We start from the raw sequence: 20,719 nt of genomic DNA on the forward strand, positions 1-20,719 counted from the left end.
ATGAAAATATTTTTTCCAGGTTGTCATTTATCTTTTGACTTTGCATAAAGTGTGTTTTGCATGTATTAAACAGCTTCTTAAAGCTGTTATTTAGGTAAATTTATCAATAATTTCTTTTCTGGCTTCTTGACTTTGAGTCAATGCAAAGGTTTTTTCCACTCCAAGATCATAAACTAATTCTCACATATTTTCCTCTAGTACTTTTGTTATTTTTAAAAACATGGGAGGGATTCCCTGGAGGTCCAGTGGTTAGGACTCCACACTTTCACTGCTGAGGGCATGGGTTTGATCCCTGCTCGGGGAACTAAGATCCTGCAAACCGTGTGGCACAGCCAAAAAAAAAAGAACCAGTAAAAACCTGTGAATGGTATGAGATATGAATCCAAGTTTATCTTTTATTATTTAGTTTTTAAATTTTATAACTGGTGGTTTGTACCTCTTCATCCCTTCACTATTTCACCCATCCCCCACCCTTCCCCTCTAGCAACCACTAGTTCGTTCTCTGTATCTGTTTTTTCATATTTGTTCTTTGTTTTGATTTTTACATTCTACACATAAGTGAAAACATGCAGTATTTGTTTTTTCTCTGATTTATTTCACTTAGCATAATATCCTCTGAGTCCATCCATGTTATCACAAATGGCAAAATTTCATTCCTTTTTATGGCTGAGTAATATTTCTTTGTGTGTGTGTGTGTGTGTGTGTGTGTGTGTGTGTGTGTACATACATACACACCACATCTTCTTTATCCATTCATCTGTTGATGGACACAGGTTGCTTCCATATCTTGGCTATTGTAAATAATGCTGCAGTGAACATTGGGTGTATATATCTTTTTGAATAAGTGTTTTCATTTTATTTGGTTAAATAGGAGTGGCATTGCTGGATAGTCTGGTAGTTCTATTTTTAATTTTTTGAGGAACCTCCATACTGTTTTCTATAGTGGTTGTATCAATTTACATTCCCACCAACAATGCATGAAGGTTTCCTTTTCTCCACATCTGTGCCAACACATGTTATTTCTTGTCCTTTTGATAATGGCCATTCTGACAGGTATAAGGTGACATCTCATTGTGGTTTGGGTTTGCATTTCCCTGACAATTAGTGATACTGAGCATCTTTTCATGTGCCTGTTGGACATCTGTATGTGTTCTTTGGAAAAATGGCTATTTAGGTCTCTCCCCCATTTTTTAACTGGGTTGTTTTTTTTTAACTGATGCTGAGTTGTTTGAGTTCTTTATATATTTTATATATTAGTGCCTAGTGGACATATCTTCTCCCATTCAGTAGGTTGCCTTTTTGTTTTATTGATGGTTTCTTTTGCTGTGCAAAAGCTTTTTAGTTTGTTGTGGTCCCATTTGCTTATTTTTGTTTTTGTTGCCCTTGCCAGAGGAGACAGATCCAAAAAAATATTGCTAAGGCTGATTTCAAAGAGTGTACTGCCTAAGTTTTCTTCTAAGGGTTTTATAGTATCAAGTCTTATGCTTAAGTCTTTAATGCATTTTGAGTTTATTTTTGTATATAGTATGAGAAAATGGTCTACTTTCATTCTTTTATAAGTAGCTGTAAGTTTTCCCAACATCACTTATTGAAGAGACTGTCTTTTCTCTGTTGTATATTCTTATGTTGTGGATTAACTGAGCATACGTGCATGGGTTTACTTCTGGGCTCTCTATTCTGTTTCATTGATCTATGTGTCTATTTTTGTACCAGTACCTTACTGTTTTTATTACTGTAGCTTTGTAGTATAGTTTGAAACCAGGGACCATGATACATTTAGCTTTGTTCTTCTTTCTCAAGATTATTTTGGCTATTTGGAGTCTTTTGTGGTTCCATAAAAATTTTAGGATTATTTGTTCTAGCTCTGTGAAAAAAATGCCATCAGTATTTTGATAAGGATTGCATTGAATCTGTAGATTGCTTTGGGTAGTATGAACATTTTAACAATATTAATTCTTCCAATCCATGAACATGAAATATCTTTCCACTTATTCATGTCATCGTCAATATCTTTCATCAGTGCCTTATAGTTTTCAGAGTACAGGTCTTTCACCTTTTTGGTTAAATTTATTCCTAGGTATTTTATTCGTTTTGATGCAATTGTAAATGGAATTATTTTCTTGATTTCTGTCTCTGATAGTTCATTATTAGTGTATAGAAATGCAACCGATTTATGTCTATTAATTTTGTGTCCTGTAACTTTATTGAATTCATTTATTAGTTTTTATAGTTTTTTGGTGGACTCTTTAGAGTATTCTATATATACAATCATGTCATCTGCAAATAGTGACAGTTTTATTCCTTCCCTTCCAATTTGGATGCTTTTTATTTCTTTTTCTTCTCTGATTGCTGTGGCTAGGATTTCCAATATTATGTTAAGTAAAAAAGGGGGCATCCTTGTATTGTTCCTGATCTTAGAGGAAATGCTTTCAGCTTTTCACCATTGACTATGATGTTTGCTGTGTGTTTGTCAAAAATGGCCTTTATTGTTGATGTGTGTTCCTTCTCTACCCACTTTGTTGAGAGTTTTTGTCATGAATCGATGTTGGATTTTGTCAAATGCTTTTTCTGTAGCTATTGAGTTGATTGCGTGATTTTTATCCTTCATTTTGTTAATATGGTGTGTCATGTTGATTGATTTGTGGATACTGAACCATTCTTGCATTCCTGGGATAAATCCCACTTGATCATTGTGTCTGATCCTTTTAACGTATTGTTGAATTCAGTTTGCTAGTGTTTTGTTGAAGATTTGTGTATCTATGTTCACCAGGGATATTAGCCTGTAAGTTTCTTTTTTTGTAGTGTCTTTTTCTGATTTTGGTATCAAGGTAATGCTGGCCTTGTAGAATGGGTTTGGAAACTTTCTCTCCTCTTCAATTTTTTTGGAATAGTTTGAGAAGGATAGGTGTTAAATCTTCTTTGAAGGTATGATAGAATTCATTTGTGAAGCCATCTGGTCCTGGACTTTTGTTTTTTGGGAGTATTTTTGATTACTGATCAATTTTATTGCTAGTAGTCAGTCTGTTCAGATTTTCTATTTCTTCCTCATTCAGTCTTGGGAGATTGTATGTTTGTAGGAGTTTATCCAGTTCTAGGTTGTTCATTTTTTTGGCTTATAATTGTTCATAGTAATCTCTTATGATTTGTATTTCTGTGGTATTGGTTGTAACTTCTCTTTTATTTCTGATTTTATTTATTTGGGTCTTCTCTCTTTCTTTATTGATGAGTCTGACTAAAAATTTTTCAATTTTGTGTATCTTTACAAAGAACCAGCTCTTATTTTCATTGATCTTTTCTATTAGTTTTTTAAATCTCTATTTTATTTATTTCTTCTCTGATCTTTGTTATTTCTTTCCTTCTGCTGACTTTGGGCCTTGTTTGTTCTTCTTTTTCTAATTCTTTTAGGTGGATCATATGGTAATTCTATGGTCAACATTTTTTTTAAGTTAATTTAATTTATTTTTTATTTATTTATTTTTGGCTGTGTTGGCTCTTCATTGCTGCGTGCGGGCTTTCTCTAGTTGTGGCGAGCGGGGGCTACTCTTCGTTGTGGTGCATGGGGTGCTTGTTGTGGTGGCTTCTCTTGTTGTGGAGCACAGTCTCTAGGCGCATGGGCTTCAGTAGTTGTGGCTCATGGGCTCTAAAGCGCAGGCTCAGTAGTTGTGGCGCACGGGCTTAGTTGCTCTGACGCATGTGGGATCTTCCTGGACCAGGGCTTGAGCCTGTGTCCCCTGCATTGGCAGGTGGATTCTTAACCGCTGTGCCACCAGGAAAGCCCCTACGTTCAACATTTTGAGGAGAACCAAACTGTTTTCCACAGTAACAATGCCATGTTATATTCCCACTATAAAAGTTCCAATTTTCTACATTCTCACCAACTCTTGCTATTTTCTTTTGTTTGTTTGTTTTATAATTGCCATTGTAATGGGTGTGAAGTGATATCCATTGTGTTTTTTTTTTTTTTCCCCCACCACGAGGGAGTCCTTTAATAGAGACGGGCGGACAGGGGACACAGCTCGGCCCTGCACCTGCAGTGCGGCAGCTCCTCCCCCACCTGGCGTGGCCCCAGGGTGGACACGGGAGAGGTGTGGTTTTAAAAAACACAGCGAGACCAATTCTTCACTTTCACAGAGAAGGGGAACTTGGGGGAGCCGAGTCCGAGCCCCGCCTCCAGCAGGAGGGAGCTTGCTGCCCGCCCCCCATCTGCACACGGCCAGGGCAGGAGCCCCCGGCTGCAGAGACCCAGCCACCCTACATCTGTCAGCGTTTCTACGCTACGTACACTGTTGTGCTGTAGAGGCCCCAACCCCAGCGTCAGCCTGAAGCCTCAGGTGGGAGGAGGGACGCCCCCAGCCCCTGCCACCATTGTGGTTTTGATTTGTGTTTCCCCAGTGACTGATGATGTTGACCATCTTTTCCTGGGCTTGTTGGCCATTTGTATATCTTCTTTGGAGAAATATCTAGTCCTTTGCCCATTTTTAAAAAATTGGATTGTTTTATCTTTTTGTTATTGAGTTGTAGGAATTCTTTACATATTCTGGATAGTAAACCCTTATCAGATATATGCAGTTTTCTTGTTGTGTTTTTGTCTGGCTTCAGTTTCAGGATAATGCTGGCCTCATTGAATGAGTTAGGAAGTGTTCCCTCCTTCTCAGTATTTTTAAATGTTTGAGAAGGGTTGGTATTAATTCTTCTTGAAATATTTGATAGAATTCACCACTGAAGCCATCTGGTCCTGGGCTTTTCTTTGTTGGGAGGTTTTAGGATTACTGATTCAGTCTCTTTACTTACTATATGTTTATTCAGATTTTTTATTTCTTCATGAGCCCCTTTTGGAAGTATGTGTCTTTCCAGGAATTTTTCTATTTCATCTAGTTTATACAGTCTGTTGGTATGCAGTTTTTTGGTATTCTCTGATGATACTTTTTATTTCTGTCTGTTATTTTTGGCTGTGTTGGGTCTTTGTTGCTGCATGTGGGCTTTCTCTAGTTGAAACTAGTCTCTAGTTTCAGTGTCCCCCTGTCACTCCTAATTTTAGTAATTTGAGTTTTCTCTACTTTTGTTTTAGTCAACCTAGCTAAAGGTTTGTCAATTTTGTTGATATTTTCAAAGACCCAACTTTTGGTTTTGTTGTTTCTCTCTATTGTTTTTCTATTCACCATTTTGCTTATTTCCCCTTTAATTTTTATTATTTCCTTCTGTTATCTCTGGGTTTAGTTTGCTTCTCTTTCTAGTTCCTTGATATGTATGGTTATATTATTGATATGAGATCTTTCTTTTTAAATTTGTGGGCATTTATAGCTATAAGATTCCCTCTGAGCACCACCTTCACAGTATTCCATAAGTTTTGTTTTATTCTGTTTGCATTTTCAGTCATTTCAAGGTATTTTCTAATTTCCCTTGTGATGTTTTTCACTCATTGGGTTGACAGATTTTTTTCTTTCTTTCAGCACTTTAATGACTTTATTACATTGCCTTTGGGCCTCCATTTTTCTGGTGAGAAATTCACTTATTTGTATTTATCCAGCTTGGAGTGTGCTGAGCTTCTGGGGTTGGTGGATATATATCTTTCATCAGTTTTAGGAAGTTCTTATTAATTAACAAATATTTCTTCTACCCATTTATTTGTCTCTTTTCCTTCTGGGACTCCTATTATATGCACATTAGATCATATGATATTGTTATACAGAGCTTGGGCTCCCTTCCCCGCCCCCGACTCTTTCATTCTCTTTGTTTTAATTTGGATACTTTTTTTTACCAGTTGACTTATCTTCAAGTTCACTGATCTTTTCCATTGCTATGTCCAGTTTCCTGTTATGACTATGTAATGAATTTCTTTATTTCTGACATCTTATTTTCCAATTTTTTGCATTTTCATTTCACTCTTTTTCATGGTTCCATGTCTCTGCCAAAATTACCTAGTTCTTCCTGCACATTGTCCACCTTTTACAGACTGGTCTGTTACTATTTCTACCATAGTTATTTTAAAGGCTGTGTCTAATAATTCTAATATCTGGGCCACCTTGGAGTCAGCTTATATTGACTCTTTCCTCTCTTGATCATGGGTCACTTTTTTTGCCTTTTCTTATACCTTGTAATTTCTTCATCATTTGACAGACATTCTGTATGAAAGAACAGTAAAGTTGGGAATAAACAATATTTCTTTCCAGAAAAGGACATGCCCTTTTTTTCCTTTTTCAGGTTGCTAGAGTGGGATTTAAGTCAGTCTAATCTATAGTTGATCTGTATCTGGGCTTTGTTGCAGCTTTAGTTTGATTCAGTTTAACCACTGTCTTCAAATGTTCTCATGCAGGACCAAGACTTTCCTTTGCTACAGTCCCATGTTTGAGCACTAGAGAGTGTCTAGAGATTTTGAACAGTGCTTCACAGCTGAGTACCTACTTCTCAGAACTGTGGGAGATCTCTCCTTGTTTCATAGCCTACTTGTGTTGCTAGGGAGTTCTCTTTGCTCTCCAATCCCACTTTATACTTTCTGTACCTTGAGAGATCTCTTTCAGCACTGCCCCTCCCCCCCTGGCCTTTTGAGGGCAGCCACCCTGTATGCTATAACGGCTTGGCATGCCTCTGAGGTGTTTCTGTCATATCTCCTGCCCAGATCCCAAACTTTAGAGTTGATAGCTCAGATTGCCTCAAGGAGAGTTGCTCAGCTCTTCTCTGCTTCCAGCTGTTGGTGACTGACCCTGAGCCCTCCCTAAAGACTATGTGAAAAAGTTGTTCAGTAGGTTCAAGCTCCCTCTGTGGCTGAGTTTCTTAAGATTCTAATTTGCTATGCCAGCCTACATGTGACTGTTAAAATTTTGGGTGGCTTCTTTTACAAACCCAATCTGTGCTGGATTCTTTCTCCTCCTGCTGTTACATCGGGTATGAAAGCAGCCATGGGCCTCTTCTCTCCTACTGCGAGCTTATCACTTTCTGGAATTAGTTCATTTAGGTCTCTTTGCTCCCATAGCTCTTTGATTTTTTTTTTTAAACAATGGTTTTGTAGTTTATATGGCTTGTTTAGGTTGTGACGGAAATGATGTCTTCCAACTTTCTGTGAACAGACTGAAAGTAGAACTCCTGAAGTGTGTGCTTTGTTTTGTTTTTCAGATTAATATATTTTGGTGGCTATGGGTGTAGGAGACACAATGAACTCCAAGATTGTTTTGATGTTCATGATGCGTCTTGGGTAAGAGAGTAATCCCTGTTTACATTTTCCTCTAAGTTACTGTCACGTTACAGTCTTCAGAAATAATGAATGCAGTTTTTCTCATTTTAATTTGCTGTAATTGATATTATGAAAAAAATTGTATTTTCTCTCTTTTGAATTTGGATTCAGTTGCAGGAAGTTCTCTCACCTAATTATATCAGCCTTCATGGCTACTGGCAGAGTAATGTCTTTTCTGATGCCATTAATCACTTATAGCTGCTTCTGTTAGAAAACTAGTGGCTTTAGCACAACTTGGAAAAACTTTGTTCTTAGGTAACCGCAGTGGCTGTTGCTGACATACACCTCCTTTTAGGTATGTCCACCAGAACTATTCATAGCTCAGTCTGGCTTCTGTATGAGAGTGAGTAAGTTGGTAGTCATATTACTTTTTCTATTTATTCTTACTGGTTAGAGAATAAATTATTATTAAGGAAAGAACTCATGACTTATAAAAATGAAATCTTTTAAAAGATAACTTTAAAAACCATTGATCTCACCACCAAGATACACAGTAACTCTTCAGTTTTACCTTCTAGTAGAATGTATTATTATTATACATTATTAATGTAAAGGTGTATATACAGTTCATGTATATCTCTTTGTATATAGGTATTTAAAAATTCTCCATAGTCTTTATTTAGACTATATGTGAAATTAATACATGCTAATTAATAAAACTGAATGGTTTTTAAGTGTTAAAAATGGTTTACATGGTTTTTGAGTTTTTAAAATGAAATATCTTTAAAGTTTTGCTACTTACAGTATTACTGATAATTTTTAGTAATATAACTTCCCATTAATTATGTCTACTCATCAGTGAAATCTCTCATTTTTTTCTCCTCTAGTACAGTTAGGCTAATGATCATGTCCTAAAGTTTATGGTGTACAGGTAGATTTTTTCATTTAGATTCTAAACTAAGTAAATTATGTAGTTTATTTGGCTTGTTTGACAAGTCCTGACAAAAATGAATGATATATTCCTGACATATAACATAAAACTGGTACAGAGGTAAGCTAGAATAGTGGTAGAGGATTTCAGCAATGCAGAAGATGCTAAATACAGTCTAACTGCTAAATCTTTGCCTTGCCAATAGTTTCGTCTTCCTAGAAGGCAAGAGAGTGAGCATAAGTTTGATGCATAAGAACAAGGTGCTTGGTTAACTAGAATTGATTGGAATTTTTTGGAAAAAGGAATCATTGTTCCCTAAAGTTTCTAACAGCAATGATTAGGAATTCTGAACCTGTACTTTAGGAAAAGAGATTTCCAAATGTAAATATCATTCTGTTCTCTGAAATTTTAAAAGAGATATTCCTTTGAGAGAAGTGGAAAATTGTCAACAAGCAAAGTTATGACTCATGCAAGCAATACTACGAGAAGGAAAGTTGCCAGGTGATGCTGCTATGGCTTAGGGACCACACTTTGTGAGCCACTGGTATATGCATTAGCTTTACGACTGTGGTTACACTGGTGTATGCGTTAGCTTTATGACTATGGTCACACTTAACTCTATTTCTGTAAAAGTGCCTATTATTTCACCAGTAAATATGCAGTGAAACTATAATACTAATCTAAAAATTATAAAAGCTTTTAAAAATATTTTTAAAATCTCTTTTTTAGGAAGAGCAGATATTCTGGGGATGGCATAATGATGTTCACATATTTGACACAAAGACACAGAGTTGGCTTCAACCAGAAATTAAAGTAAGTATTGTAAAAAGTCACCTTTATGTTTGTATACTCATTAATACTTTTAAAATCTATTTCTTTTACTGAGTTATTGGATTTCAGTAATTGAGTTTGTTATCATATACAAAGGGGTTCTCTTATGAGAACTGTTATTAGTACTTTTTTTTTTCATTTTAACATCTTTATTGGAGTATAATTGCTTTACAATGGTATGTTAGTTTCAGCTTCACAACAAAATGAATCAGTTATATATATATACATATGTTCCCATATCTCTTCCCGCTTGCGTCTCCCTCCCTCCCACCCTCCCTATCCCAGCCCTCCAGGCGGTCACAAAGCACCGAGCTGATCTCCCTGTGCTATGCAGCTGCTTCCCACTAGCTATCTACCTTACGTTTGGTAGTGTATATATGTCCGTGCCTCTCTCTCGCTTTGTCACCGTTTACCCTTCCCCCTCCCCATAGCCTCAAGTCCATTCTCTAGTAAGTCTGTGTCTTTATTCCTGTTTCACCCCTAGGTTTTTCATGACATTTTTTTTCTTAAATTCCATATATATGTGTTAGCATACGGTATTTGTCTCTCTCTTTCTGACTTACTTCACTCTGTATGACAGACTCTAGGTCTATCCACCTCATTACAAATAGCTCAATTTCGTTTCTTTTTATGGCTGAGTAATATTCCATTGTATATATGTGCCACGTCTTCTTTATCCATTCATCCGATGATGGACACTTAGGTTGTTTCCATCTCCGGGCTATTGTAAATAGAGCTGCAATGAACATTTTGGTACATGACTCTTTTTGAATTATGGTTTTCTCAGGGTATATGCCCAGTAGTGGGATTGCAGGGTCATATGGTAGTACTATTTGTAGTTTCTTAAGGAACCTCCATACTGTTCTCCACAGTGGCTGTATCAATTTACATTCCCACCAACAGTGTAAGAGGGTTCCCTTTTCTCCACACCCTCTCCAGCATTTATTGTTTCTAGATTTTTCGATGATGGCCATTCTGACTGGTGTGAGATGATATCTCATTGTAGTTTTGATTTGCATTTCTCTAATGATTAGTGATGTTGAGCATTCTTTCATGTGTTTGTTGGCACTCTGTATATCTTTGGAGAAATGTCTATTTAGGTCTTCTGCCCATTTTTGGATTGGGTTGTTTATTTTTTTGTTATTAAGCTGCATGAGCTGCTTATAAATTTCGGAGATTAATCCTTTGTCAGTTGCTTCATTTGCAAATATTTTCTCCCATTCTGAGGGTTGTCTTTTGGTCTTCTTTATGGTTTCCTTTGCTGCGCAAAAGCTTTTAAGTTTCATTAGGTCCCATTTGTTTACTTTTGTTTTTATTTCCATTTCTCTAGGAGGTGGGTCAAAAAGGACCTTGCTGTGATTTATTTCATAGAGTGTTCTGCCTATGTTTTCCTCTAAGAGTTTGATAGTTTCTGGCCTTACATTTAGGTCTTTAATCCAATTTGAGCTTATTTTTGTGTATGGTGTTAGGGAGTGATCTAATCTCATACTTTTACATGTAGCTGTCCAGTTTTCCCAGCACCACTTATTGAAGAGGCTGTCCTTTTTCCACTGTACATTCCTGCCTCCTTTGTCAAAGATAAGGTGACCATATGTGCGTGGGTTTATCTCTGGGCTTTCTATCCTGTTCCATTGATCTATCTTTCTGTTTTTGTGCCAGTACCATACTGCCTTGATTACTGTAGCTTTGTAGTATAGTCTGAAATCAGGAAGCCTGATTCCTCCAGCTCCGTTTTTCGTTCTCAAGATTGCTTTGGCTATTCAGGGTCTTTTGTGTTTCCATACAAATTGTGAAATTTTTTGTTCTAGTTCTGTGAAAAATGCCAGTGGTAGTTTGATAGGGATTGCATTGAATCTGTAGATTGCTTCGGGTAGTAGAGTCATTTTCACAATGTTGATTCTTCCCATCCAAGAACATGGTATATCTCTCCATCTATTTGTATCATCTTTAATTTCTTTCATCAGTGTCTTATAATTTTCTGCATACAGGTCTTTTGTCTCCTTAGGTAGGTTTATTCCTAGATATTTTATTCTTTTTGTTGCAGTGGTAAATGGGAGTGTTTTCTTGATTTCACTTTCAGATTTTTCATCCTTAGTGTATAGGAATGCCAGAGATTTCTGTGCATTAATTTTGTATCCTGCTACTTTACCAAATTCATTGATTAGCTCTAGTAGTTTTCTGGTAGCATCTTTAGGATTCTCTATGTATAGGATCATGTCATCTGCAAAGAGTGACAGCTTTACTTCTTCTTTTCTGATTTGGATTCCTTTTATTTCCTTTTCTTCTCTGATTGCTGTGGCTAAAACTTCCAAAACTATGTTGAGTAAGAGTGGTGAGAGTGGGCAGCCTTGTCTTGTTCCTGATCTTAGTGGAAATGCTTTCAGTTTTTCACCATTGAGGACGATGTTGGCTGTGGGTTTGTCATATATGGCCTTTATTATGTTGAGGAAAGTTCCCTCTATGCCTACTTTCTGCAGGGTTTTTATCATAAATGGGTGTTGAATTTTGTCAAAAGCTTTCTCTGCATCTATTGAGAGGATCATATGGTTTTTCTCCTTCAATTTGTTAATATGGTCTATTACGTTGATTGATTTGCGTATATTGAAGAATCCTTGCATTCCTGGAATAAACCCCACTTGATCATGGTGTATGATCCGTTTAATGTGCTGTTGGATTCTGTTTGCTAGTATTTTGTTGAGGATTTTTGCATCTATGTTCATCAGTGATATTGGCCTATAGTTTTCTTTCTTTGTGACATCCTTGTCTGGTTTTGGTATCAGGGTGATGGTGGCCTCATAGAATGAGTTTGGGAGTGTTCCTCCCTCTGCTATATTTTGGAAGAGTTTGAGAAGAATAGGTGATAGCTCTTCTCTAAATGTTTGATAGAATTCGCCTGTGAAGCCATCTGGTCCTGGGCTTTTGTTTGTTGGAAGATTTTTAATCACAGTTTCAATTTCATTACTTGTGACTGGTCTGTTCATATTTTCTATTTCTTCCTGATTCAGTCTTGGCAGGTTGTGCCTTTCTAAGAATTTGTCCATTTCTTCCAGGTTGTCCATTTTATTGGCATAGAGTTGCTTGTAGTAATCTCCCATGAGCTTTTGTATTTCTGCAGTGTCAGTTGTTACTTCTCCTTTTTCATTTCTAATTCTATTGATTTGAGTCTTCTCCCTTTTTTTCTTGATGAGTCTGGCTAATGGTTTATCAATTTTGTTTATCCTTTCAAAGAACCAGCTTTTAGTTTTATTGATCTTTGCTATCGTTTCCTTCATTTCTTTTTCATTTATTTCTGATCTGATTTTTATGATTTCTTTCCTTCTGCTAACTTTGGGGTTTTTTTTGTTCTTCTTTCTCTAATTGCTTTAGGTGCAAGGTTAGGTTGTTTATTCGAGATGTTTCCTGCTTCTTAAGGTAGGATTGTATTGCTATAAACTTCCCTCTTAGATATGCTTTTGCTGCATCCCATAGATTTTGGGTCGTCATGTCTCCATTGTCATTTGTTTCTAGGTATTTTTTGATTTCCTCTTTGATTTCTTCAGTGATCACTTCGTTATTAAGTAGTGTATTGTTTAGCCTCCATGTGTTTGTATTTTTTACAGATCTTTTCCTGTAATTGATATCTAGTCTCATAGCGTTGTGGTCGGAAAAGATACTTGATACAATTTCAATTTTATTAAATTTACCAAGGCTTGATTTGTGACCCAAGATATGATCTATCCTGGAGAATGTTCCATGAGCACTTGAGAAAAATGTGTATTCTGTTGTTTTTGGATGGAATGTCCTATAAATATCAATTAAGTCCATCTTGTTTAATGTATCATTTAAAGCTTGTGTTTCCTTATTTATTTTCATTTTGGATGATCTGTCCATTGGTGAAAGTGGGGTGTTAAAGTCCCCTACTATGAATGTGTTACTGTCGATTTCCCCTTTTATGGCTGTCAGTATTTGCCTTATGTATTGAGGTGCTCCTATGTTGGGTGCATAAATATTTACAATTGTTATATCTTCTTCTTGGATCTATCCCTTGATCATTATGTAGTGTCCTTCGTTGTCTCTTCTAATAGTCTTTGTTTTAAAGTCTATTTTGTCTGATATGAGAATTGCTACTCCAGCTTTCTTTTGGTTTCCATTTGCATGAAATACCTTTTTCCATCCCCTTACTTTCAGTCTGTATGTGTCTCTAGGTCTGAAGTGGGTCTCTTGTAGACAGCAAATATATGCGTCTTGTTTTTGCATCCATTCGGCCAATCTGTGTCTTTTGGTGGGAGCATTTAGTCCATTACATTTAAGGTAATTATCGATATGTGTGTTCCCACTCCCATTTTCTTAATTGTTTTGGGTTTGTTATTGTAGGTCTTTTCCTTCTTTTGTGTTTTTTGCCTAGAGAAGTTCCTTTAGCAGTTGTTGTAGTTGTGGTTTGGTGGTGCTGAACTCTCTCAGCTTTTGCTTGTCTGTAAAGGTTTTAATTTCTCCATCAAATCTGAATGAGATCCTTGCTGGGTAGAGTAATCTTGGTTGCAGGTTTTTCTCCTTCATCACTTTCAATATGTCCTGCCACTCCCTTCTGGCTTGCAGAGTTTCTGCTGAAAGATCAGCTGTTAACCTTACGGGGATTTCCTTGTGTGTTATTTGTTGTTTTTCCCTTGCTGCTTTTAATATGTTTTCTTTGTATTTAATTTTTGACAGTTTGATTAATATGTGTCTTGGCGTATTTCTCCTTGGATTTATCCTGTACGGGACTCTCTGTGCTTCCTGGACTTGATTAACTATTTCCTTTCCCATATTAGGGAAGTTTTCAACTATAATCTCATCAAATATTTTCTCAGTCCTTTTCTTTTTCTCTTCTTCTTCTGGAACCCCTATAATTCGAATGTTGGTGCGTTTAATGTTGTCCCAGAGGTCTCTGAGACTGTCCTCAGTTCTTTTCATTCTTTTTTCTTTATTCTGCTCTGCAGTAGTTATTTCCACTATTTTATCTTCCAGGTCACTTATCCGTTCTTCTGCCTCAGTTATTCTGCTATTGATCCCATCTAGAGTATTTTTCATTTCATTTATTGTGTTGTTCATCATTGTTTGTTTCATCTTTAGTTCTTCTAGGTCCTTGTTAACTGATTCTTGCATTTTGTCTATTCTATTTCCAAGATTTTGGATCATCTTTACTATCATTATTCTGAATTCTTTTTCAGGTAGACTGCCTATTTCCTCTTCATTTGTTAGGTCTGGTGGGTTTTTATCTTGCTCCTTCATCTGCTGTGTGTTTTTCTGTCTTTTCATTTTGCTTATCTTACTGTGTTTGGGGTCTCCTTTTTGCAGGCTGAAGGTTCGTAGTTCCTGTTGTTTTTTGTGTCTGTCCCCAGTGGCTAAGGTTGGTTCAGTGGGTTGTGTAGGCTTCCTGGTGGAGGGTACTAGTGCCTGTGTTCTGGTGGATGAGGCTGGATCTTGTCTTTCTGGTGGGCGGGTCCACGTCTGGTGGTGTGTTTTGGGGTGTCTGTAGACTTATTATGATTTTGGGCAGCCTCTCTGCTAATGGATGGGGTTGTGTTCCTGTCTTGCTAGTTGTTTGGCATAGGATGTCCAGCACTGTAGCTTGCTGGTCGTTGAGTGAAGCTGGGTGCTGGCGTTGAGATGGAGATCTCTGGGAGATTTTCGCCGTTTGATATTATGTGCAGCTGGGAGGCCTCTTGTGGACCAGTGTCCTGAAGTTGGCTCTCCCACCTCAGAGGCACAGCACTAACTCCTGGCTGCAGCACCAAGAGCCTTTCATCCACACCGCTCCTTAATTTGGGATGATTCGTTGTCTATTCATGTATTCCACAGATGCAGGGTACATCAAGTTGATTGTGGAGCTTTAATCCGCTGCTTCTGCGGCTGCTGGGAGAGATTTCCCTTTCTCTTCTTTGTTCTCACAGCTCCCAGGGGCTCAGCTTTGGATTTGGCCCCGCCTGTGCGTGTAGGTTGCCGGAGGGCGTCTGTTCTTTGCTCAGACAGGACGGGGTTAAAGGAGCCGCTGATTCGGAGGCTCTGTCTCACTCAGGCCGGGGGTAGGGAGGGTCACGGAGTGCGGGGCGGGCCTGCGGCGGCAGAGGCCTGGGCTAGCCTGAGGCGCGCCGTGCGTTCTCCTGGGGGAGTTGTCCCTGGATCCCGGGACCCGGGCAGTGGCGGGCTGCACAGGCTCCCCGGAAGGGGGTGTGGATAGTGACCTGTGTTTGCACACAGGCTTCTTGGTGGCGGCGGCAGCGGCCTTAGCGTTTCATGCCCGTCTCTGGGCTCCGTACTTTTAGCCGCGGCTCGCGCCCGTCTCTGGAGCTCTCTTAAGCAGCGTTCTTAATCCCCTCTCCTCGTGCACCAGGAAACAAAGAGGGAAGAAAAAGTCTCTTGCCTCTTCGGCAGGTCCAGACTTTTCCCCGGACTCCCTCCCGGCTAGCCGCGGTGCACTAACACCCTGCAGGCTGTGTTCACGCAGCCAACCTCAGTCCTCTCCCGGTGCTCCGACAGAAGCCGGAGCCTCAGCTCCCAGCCCTACCCGCCCCATCGGGCGAGCAGACAAGCCTCTCGGCTGGTGAGTGCCGGTCGGCCCGATCCTCTGCGCTGGAATCTCTCTGCTTTGCCTTCCGCACCCCTGTTGCTGTGCTCTCCTCCGCGGCTTCGAAGCTCCCCCACTCCGCCACCCGCAGTCTCCGCCCGCGAAGGGGCTTCCTAGTGTGTGGACACTTCCTCCTTCACAGCTCCCTCCTGCTGGTGCAGGACCCGTCCCTATCCTTTTGTCTCTGTTTATTTTTTTCTTTTGCCCTAACCAGGTACGTGGGGGGTTCCTTGCCTTTTGGGAGGTCTGAGGTCTTCTGCCAGCGTTCAGTAGGTGCTCCGTAGGAGTTGTTCCACGCGTAGATGTATTTCTGGTGTATCTGTGGGGAGGAAGGTGATCTCCGAGTCTTACTCTTCCGCCATCTTCCTCATCTGTATCAGTACTTTTTTTAATCACATATTTTTCTCCAGGCTAAACTAAGGTTTTCTAGAAAAATCTAAAGAGGCACCGTCATCATTCTTTACCCACACGTGTAATGCCCTGATTTAATGAAGTCTCTTAAAAAGTCCTTGTGTAACAAAGTCCATGATTTTAAAAAGCCCATGTTTCATAAACCCTCGAAATCTTAATACTCTTTCATCTGCTAGTGAGCAAACACAAATTCACATTAGTTTACGCCATTAAAAAATTCTCACATAGCTGGGAAGTATATTTTGAAGTGGCTCACACAGTGGAAGAGCTACAGGGACCAGGACCTTAGGAACTGGAGCCAGTTATCCAACACCATCACAATATTTGCATCTCTCTGTTGGCTTCTCCCTGCTTCTCTGTGTGCTAGCTTTATTCTGTCTACTGCAGACTGTCCAGCTCATTTAGAAGGGAATATGGCCCTGGCTACACCAGCAGATCTTTCTATTGGTGCTGTATTCTGTCAATGTCTATATCTTTGTCCTAGAAAAGGACTCTGGCTCTACTTAGGCATGTTCCTACTCTATATGAGTCCCTGCTGCCAAGGGGATGACTGGCCAGGTCTGAGTCTCAGGTCTGTCCCTAGGGGAGCAAGGTATTGTGATTGGTCAGCTCAACGGAACTGTGCAGAATAGAATGCTGAACAGGCAAAACCAAATTTCTGTCCACTAACATGCACATATGACTAAATTTCCTTGCAGTTCAGCTTCTGTAGATGGTAGTGAGGGAGGTTCTGTGCAAAATAGCAGGTGTTACAAGGTTTGACCCTTCTCAGCATCCTCTTTTTCCAAGCAGTGCTTTTCAGGTTTTCAGTGCTCTTCTGTTCTCTTCTAATTTTGGAACTGATCAACTATCAGTCGGTCATATTTGTTGATTGAATTTTCCTGCAGTCAGCATTTTAATGTTAAGATTTATGTATTAATGAAATAAAAGCATCTTATCTCTGCTAAAATAATTTCGTATCAGCAAGCAGGTGGAGAGAAATATTATTGAGACTGGATCTACTGAAACTCATCCTGGATCTCTTTCAGGCCTCTTAACGCTCTGCTACCTTAGAGAATAAGCAAGAGTCTGGAGCTACTGCAGGCATATTTTTAGAATGTACTCCTTGGGATAAGTGAACTGAGGTAGCTTATAATTAGTTCTTTGGACTTCAGGTCTTCCTGTTGTGATTCCTTCTCTCTCTCCTTACCTTAATCCGTACCCCTTCCCCCCTTCTGCACCAACAGCCTAACGGGCACTGACACTCTTTCAGTTAGTGTTTAACAGTATTTTCACTGTGATTTCTCTGATTATTTCTTCAAATAAGTTCTTACATTGTTTATATTATATCTGAAGGTTTTTCTGATGTGGTTGCAGCTAGAATTTGTTCCCTTTATTTTTTAGAGACATTCTTAAATTAATTAATTGTTCCTAAATATCTGCAGCAAAAGGAAAGGTAACATGGTAGAGTGTTAGAGTTATTGCTGTTGAAGTTGAAGAAACTGGTTGAAAAGAACTGTGTACTTTTAGATAAGCCATATAATGTCATCTGTTAAATGGAAAGTTGACAGTGTTTTCCTACATGGGACTTATAACCCTATGAGAACAGTAGAATATAATAGTGGTCTTTGGGTTATTTTCAGTATTTCAAATGACCTCATAAGCACTGTGCATTATTTATGCAGTTAGCCACATAGGCTAATGCAAATGCCATTACTTTGTTTTTGTTTGGACCGGTATGAACTCAGTTTATTCAGAAGCTTTGGTTGGATATTAAATGTATTTCATAAATAAAAAAGGAGAAAGTCAATATTTATTTCATAATGAATGTGTATATAGTAGAAGAATTTTTCCAGAATTTCAGATCAGGGATGGGGCAATAAAACTTTTGTTTTGTTGGAAGTATTGGGAACTGCAACACAAATGGTTCTTTCTCATTTATGGTTCTCTCTCATTTATTTAAGTGTTATATAGGTAATATCTGAATTATTTCTTACCATTTTGACCTCATAATTATTCAAGTAAAAAATTCTAGGAGGTTATGATATTGGATGTAGTGCTTAAATTTCCTGTGCCCCCATTTGGTAGCCAATGAGCTGAAAATGTTGGGTTCTTTCAGAACTTGGAATTAAATACATACACAGAAGTACCCACCATGAACACATGGAAATTATGCAGAAAATTCTTCCTTCAAATCTTATTCATTAATCTACCCATTATACCCTCTCTTTTCCCACCAACCCCAAACTTCTCTGAAGAAAAGTTCTGCTATATTTATTCAAAGTAAAGTATAAAGAAGTATTATCAGTTAATGTGAAGAGTTTTAGTAAGAGCTAAACACTGGCTTAAGCCAAGAATGAAGTTCTTATTGTGGAATTTGAAGCATCAAGAGTTTTGGGGGGCAGACTGACTTTTTTTAAGTCTCTGAGATCATCACACAGTGTACTGCTCACTCATATTAATATTAACTCTGTGTGTGTGTGTGTCTCTGTGTGTGTGTATGAGTGAGAGAGAGAGAGGGAGAGAAAAGAGAGAGGAAAAGGGAGGAAAAGAGGGGGTGGGATGGGCAAGGGAGAGAAAGAAAATGTTTTTAAATATTTATATATGTGTATATATATATATATATTTTTTTTTTTTTTTTCCTGTACACGGGCCTCTCACTGCTGTGGCCTCTCCCGTTGCGGAGCACAGGCTCTGGAAGCACAGGCTCAGTGGCCATGGCTCACGGGCCCAGCCGCTCTGCGGCATGTGGGATCTTCCCAGACCGGGGCACGAACCTGTGTCCCCTGCATCGGCAGGCGGACTCTCAACCACTGCGCCACCAGGGACGCCCTAAATATTTATATTTTAAGCTAAAATTTATGTGAAAATTTTTTTCTTTTTTTTATACATTTATTTATTTATTTTGGCTGCGTTGGGTCTTCCTTGCTGTGTGCGGGTTTTCTCTAGTTGGGGTGAGCGGGGGCTACTATTCGTTGCAGTGCACGGGCTCCTCACTGTGGTCTTCTCATTGCGGTGGCTTCTCTTGTTGCGGAGCACGGGCTCTAGGCGCCCGGGCTCAGTAGTTGTGGCGCATGGGCTTAGTTGCTTCATGGCATGTGGGATTTTCCCGGACCAGGGCTTGAACCCATGTCCCCTGCACTGGCAGGCAGATTCCCAACCACTGCACCACCAGGGAAGTCCCTATGTGAAATCTTATTTTACCAAATAGTGTCAGGCATTTAAGAAAAACACTTTAAAAAGTAAAGATCAGGGACTTCCCTGGTGGTCCAGTGGTTAAGAATCTGCCTTCTAATGAAGGGCACGTGGGTTCAATCCCTGGTTTGCTGTGGGGCAGCTAAGCCCTCACACCACAACTACTGAGCCCGCATGCCTCAACTAGAGAGCCCGTGTGCCACAATAAAAGATACTACATGCTGCAAATAAGACCCAACACAGCCAAAAAAAAAATTAATTAATTAAAAAAAATAAATCAGTCAATATTGTAAAAAAAAGTAAAAATCAGGGTGAATAAATGTAATTCCTTAAGAGTAGTATTTGTCTATAATTATTACTATTGAGAACGAGCTTTTGCATTAAGGTTTTGAATTAAGTTACATAGGTAATGGTAACTTAGCAGTCAAGTATTTCTCATACTGAGCATAGGAATGTGACTTCATTATAGATGTTTCAAGCCTTTGCTCTCCATTTTCTGATCTCTGCTTGCAGGGTGGTGTTCCACCGCAGCCACGAGCCGCGCATACGTGTGCAGTTCTCGGAAATAAGGGCTATATCTTTGGCGGACGAGTTTTGGTTAGTGATTTTTATGAAAATGGTCTTTAATCTTTGATGCTTCTTACAAAAATTGATCCTTTGATTTTGTGGAATAGCTGAACATTCAAATAGTCTAGAGATTAAAATGTCATTCAATAATAACTTTTTAAAATCTTCTATTCCCTAAACGGACCATACATGAGTAATCACAGGTGATTATAAATCATATTTTAATGGGGGAGAATCCTTCACTTCAGTGATTTATCAGAAAAGTTTAATTTCTTATTATCTAAAGCTTGTTAGTTTAAACTCATTTTTCCCTTCCCCCTTTACACATTAATTTGGTAGCTCTATGCTAATTTTATTAATGCTTAGCATTGTTTCCCAATATATAAACTTCTGATGTTAAGTAAAATAGAGTTAATCCATTTTTAATCTGAATTTATTTTAAAACCAAAATTTTAGCCCATGAAATATGTAAAACACTGACCAATTTCATACACTTTTATTTTAGCAAACTAGGATGAATGATTTGCACTATCTAAACTTAGATACCTGGACCTGGTCTGGAAGGTAAGTTCGAAATTTAAGTATGTTTTAATCTGTAGGCATTTTTGTGTGTGGGGTGTGTGTGTGTGTGTGTGTATGTGTGTCTGCCTGCACAGACGTGTGCACACATGCATGGTATAACCTAAACTTGGATCTGTAAAACTGAACTGATATTTTCTTCCCCTTCAGATTTTTTGCTTAAGCAAGGAATATATAGATTTCAATATAGAGTTCGTTCTTTAACTGGACTATATAAAACATGAGAACACTAGCAGTTGAAAATTGATTATGTAAAAGTACTGGTTTTATACTACATATTCTTGAGGACTGGTCAGTAGAACAAATGAAGTTTTAATGGGGTCATCACAGGTCAACAGATAACCGAGTGAGTCAAATTCTGATTTTATTGCTCATAATATATATTTAGCAATAGAATAAATATATTTAGCTATCAATTCAGCTGTTCATGTAATGATTTGGAATCAGACCTATATATTATGCCAAAGTATAAATA

General features: G+C 38.5%; 1 protein-coding gene across 5 annotated transcripts in view; it reads left to right on the forward strand.

The window, feature by feature from the left end:
• The window catches only part of KLHDC1 (kelch domain containing 1), a 57,923-nt gene that overhangs the window by 19,127 nt on the left and 18,077 nt on the right, over window positions 1–20,719 (forward strand). For all 5 annotated transcript variants that reach the window (XR_009563123.2, XR_009563122.2, XM_060294786.2 and 2 more), the window contains exons 5-8: window positions 7,111–7,189; window positions 8,829–8,912; window positions 19,612–19,695; window positions 20,171–20,229. Coding sequence is in view for 3 of the 5 variants with exons in the window: in XM_060294786.2 (XP_060150769.1) it covers window positions 7,111–7,189; window positions 8,829–8,912; window positions 19,612–19,695; window positions 20,171–20,229 (306 nt within the window). In the remaining 2 variants the exon portion in view is untranslated. The remainder of the gene's footprint in view (window positions 1–7,110; window positions 7,190–8,828; window positions 8,913–19,611; window positions 19,696–20,170; window positions 20,230–20,719) is intronic.

Source organism: Globicephala melas, chromosome 2 (genome assembly GCF_963455315.2).
Source record: "Globicephala melas chromosome 2, mGloMel1.2, whole genome shotgun sequence".
In the NCBI taxonomy this organism is placed as follows: domain Eukaryota; kingdom Metazoa; phylum Chordata; class Mammalia; order Artiodactyla; family Delphinidae; genus Globicephala; species Globicephala melas.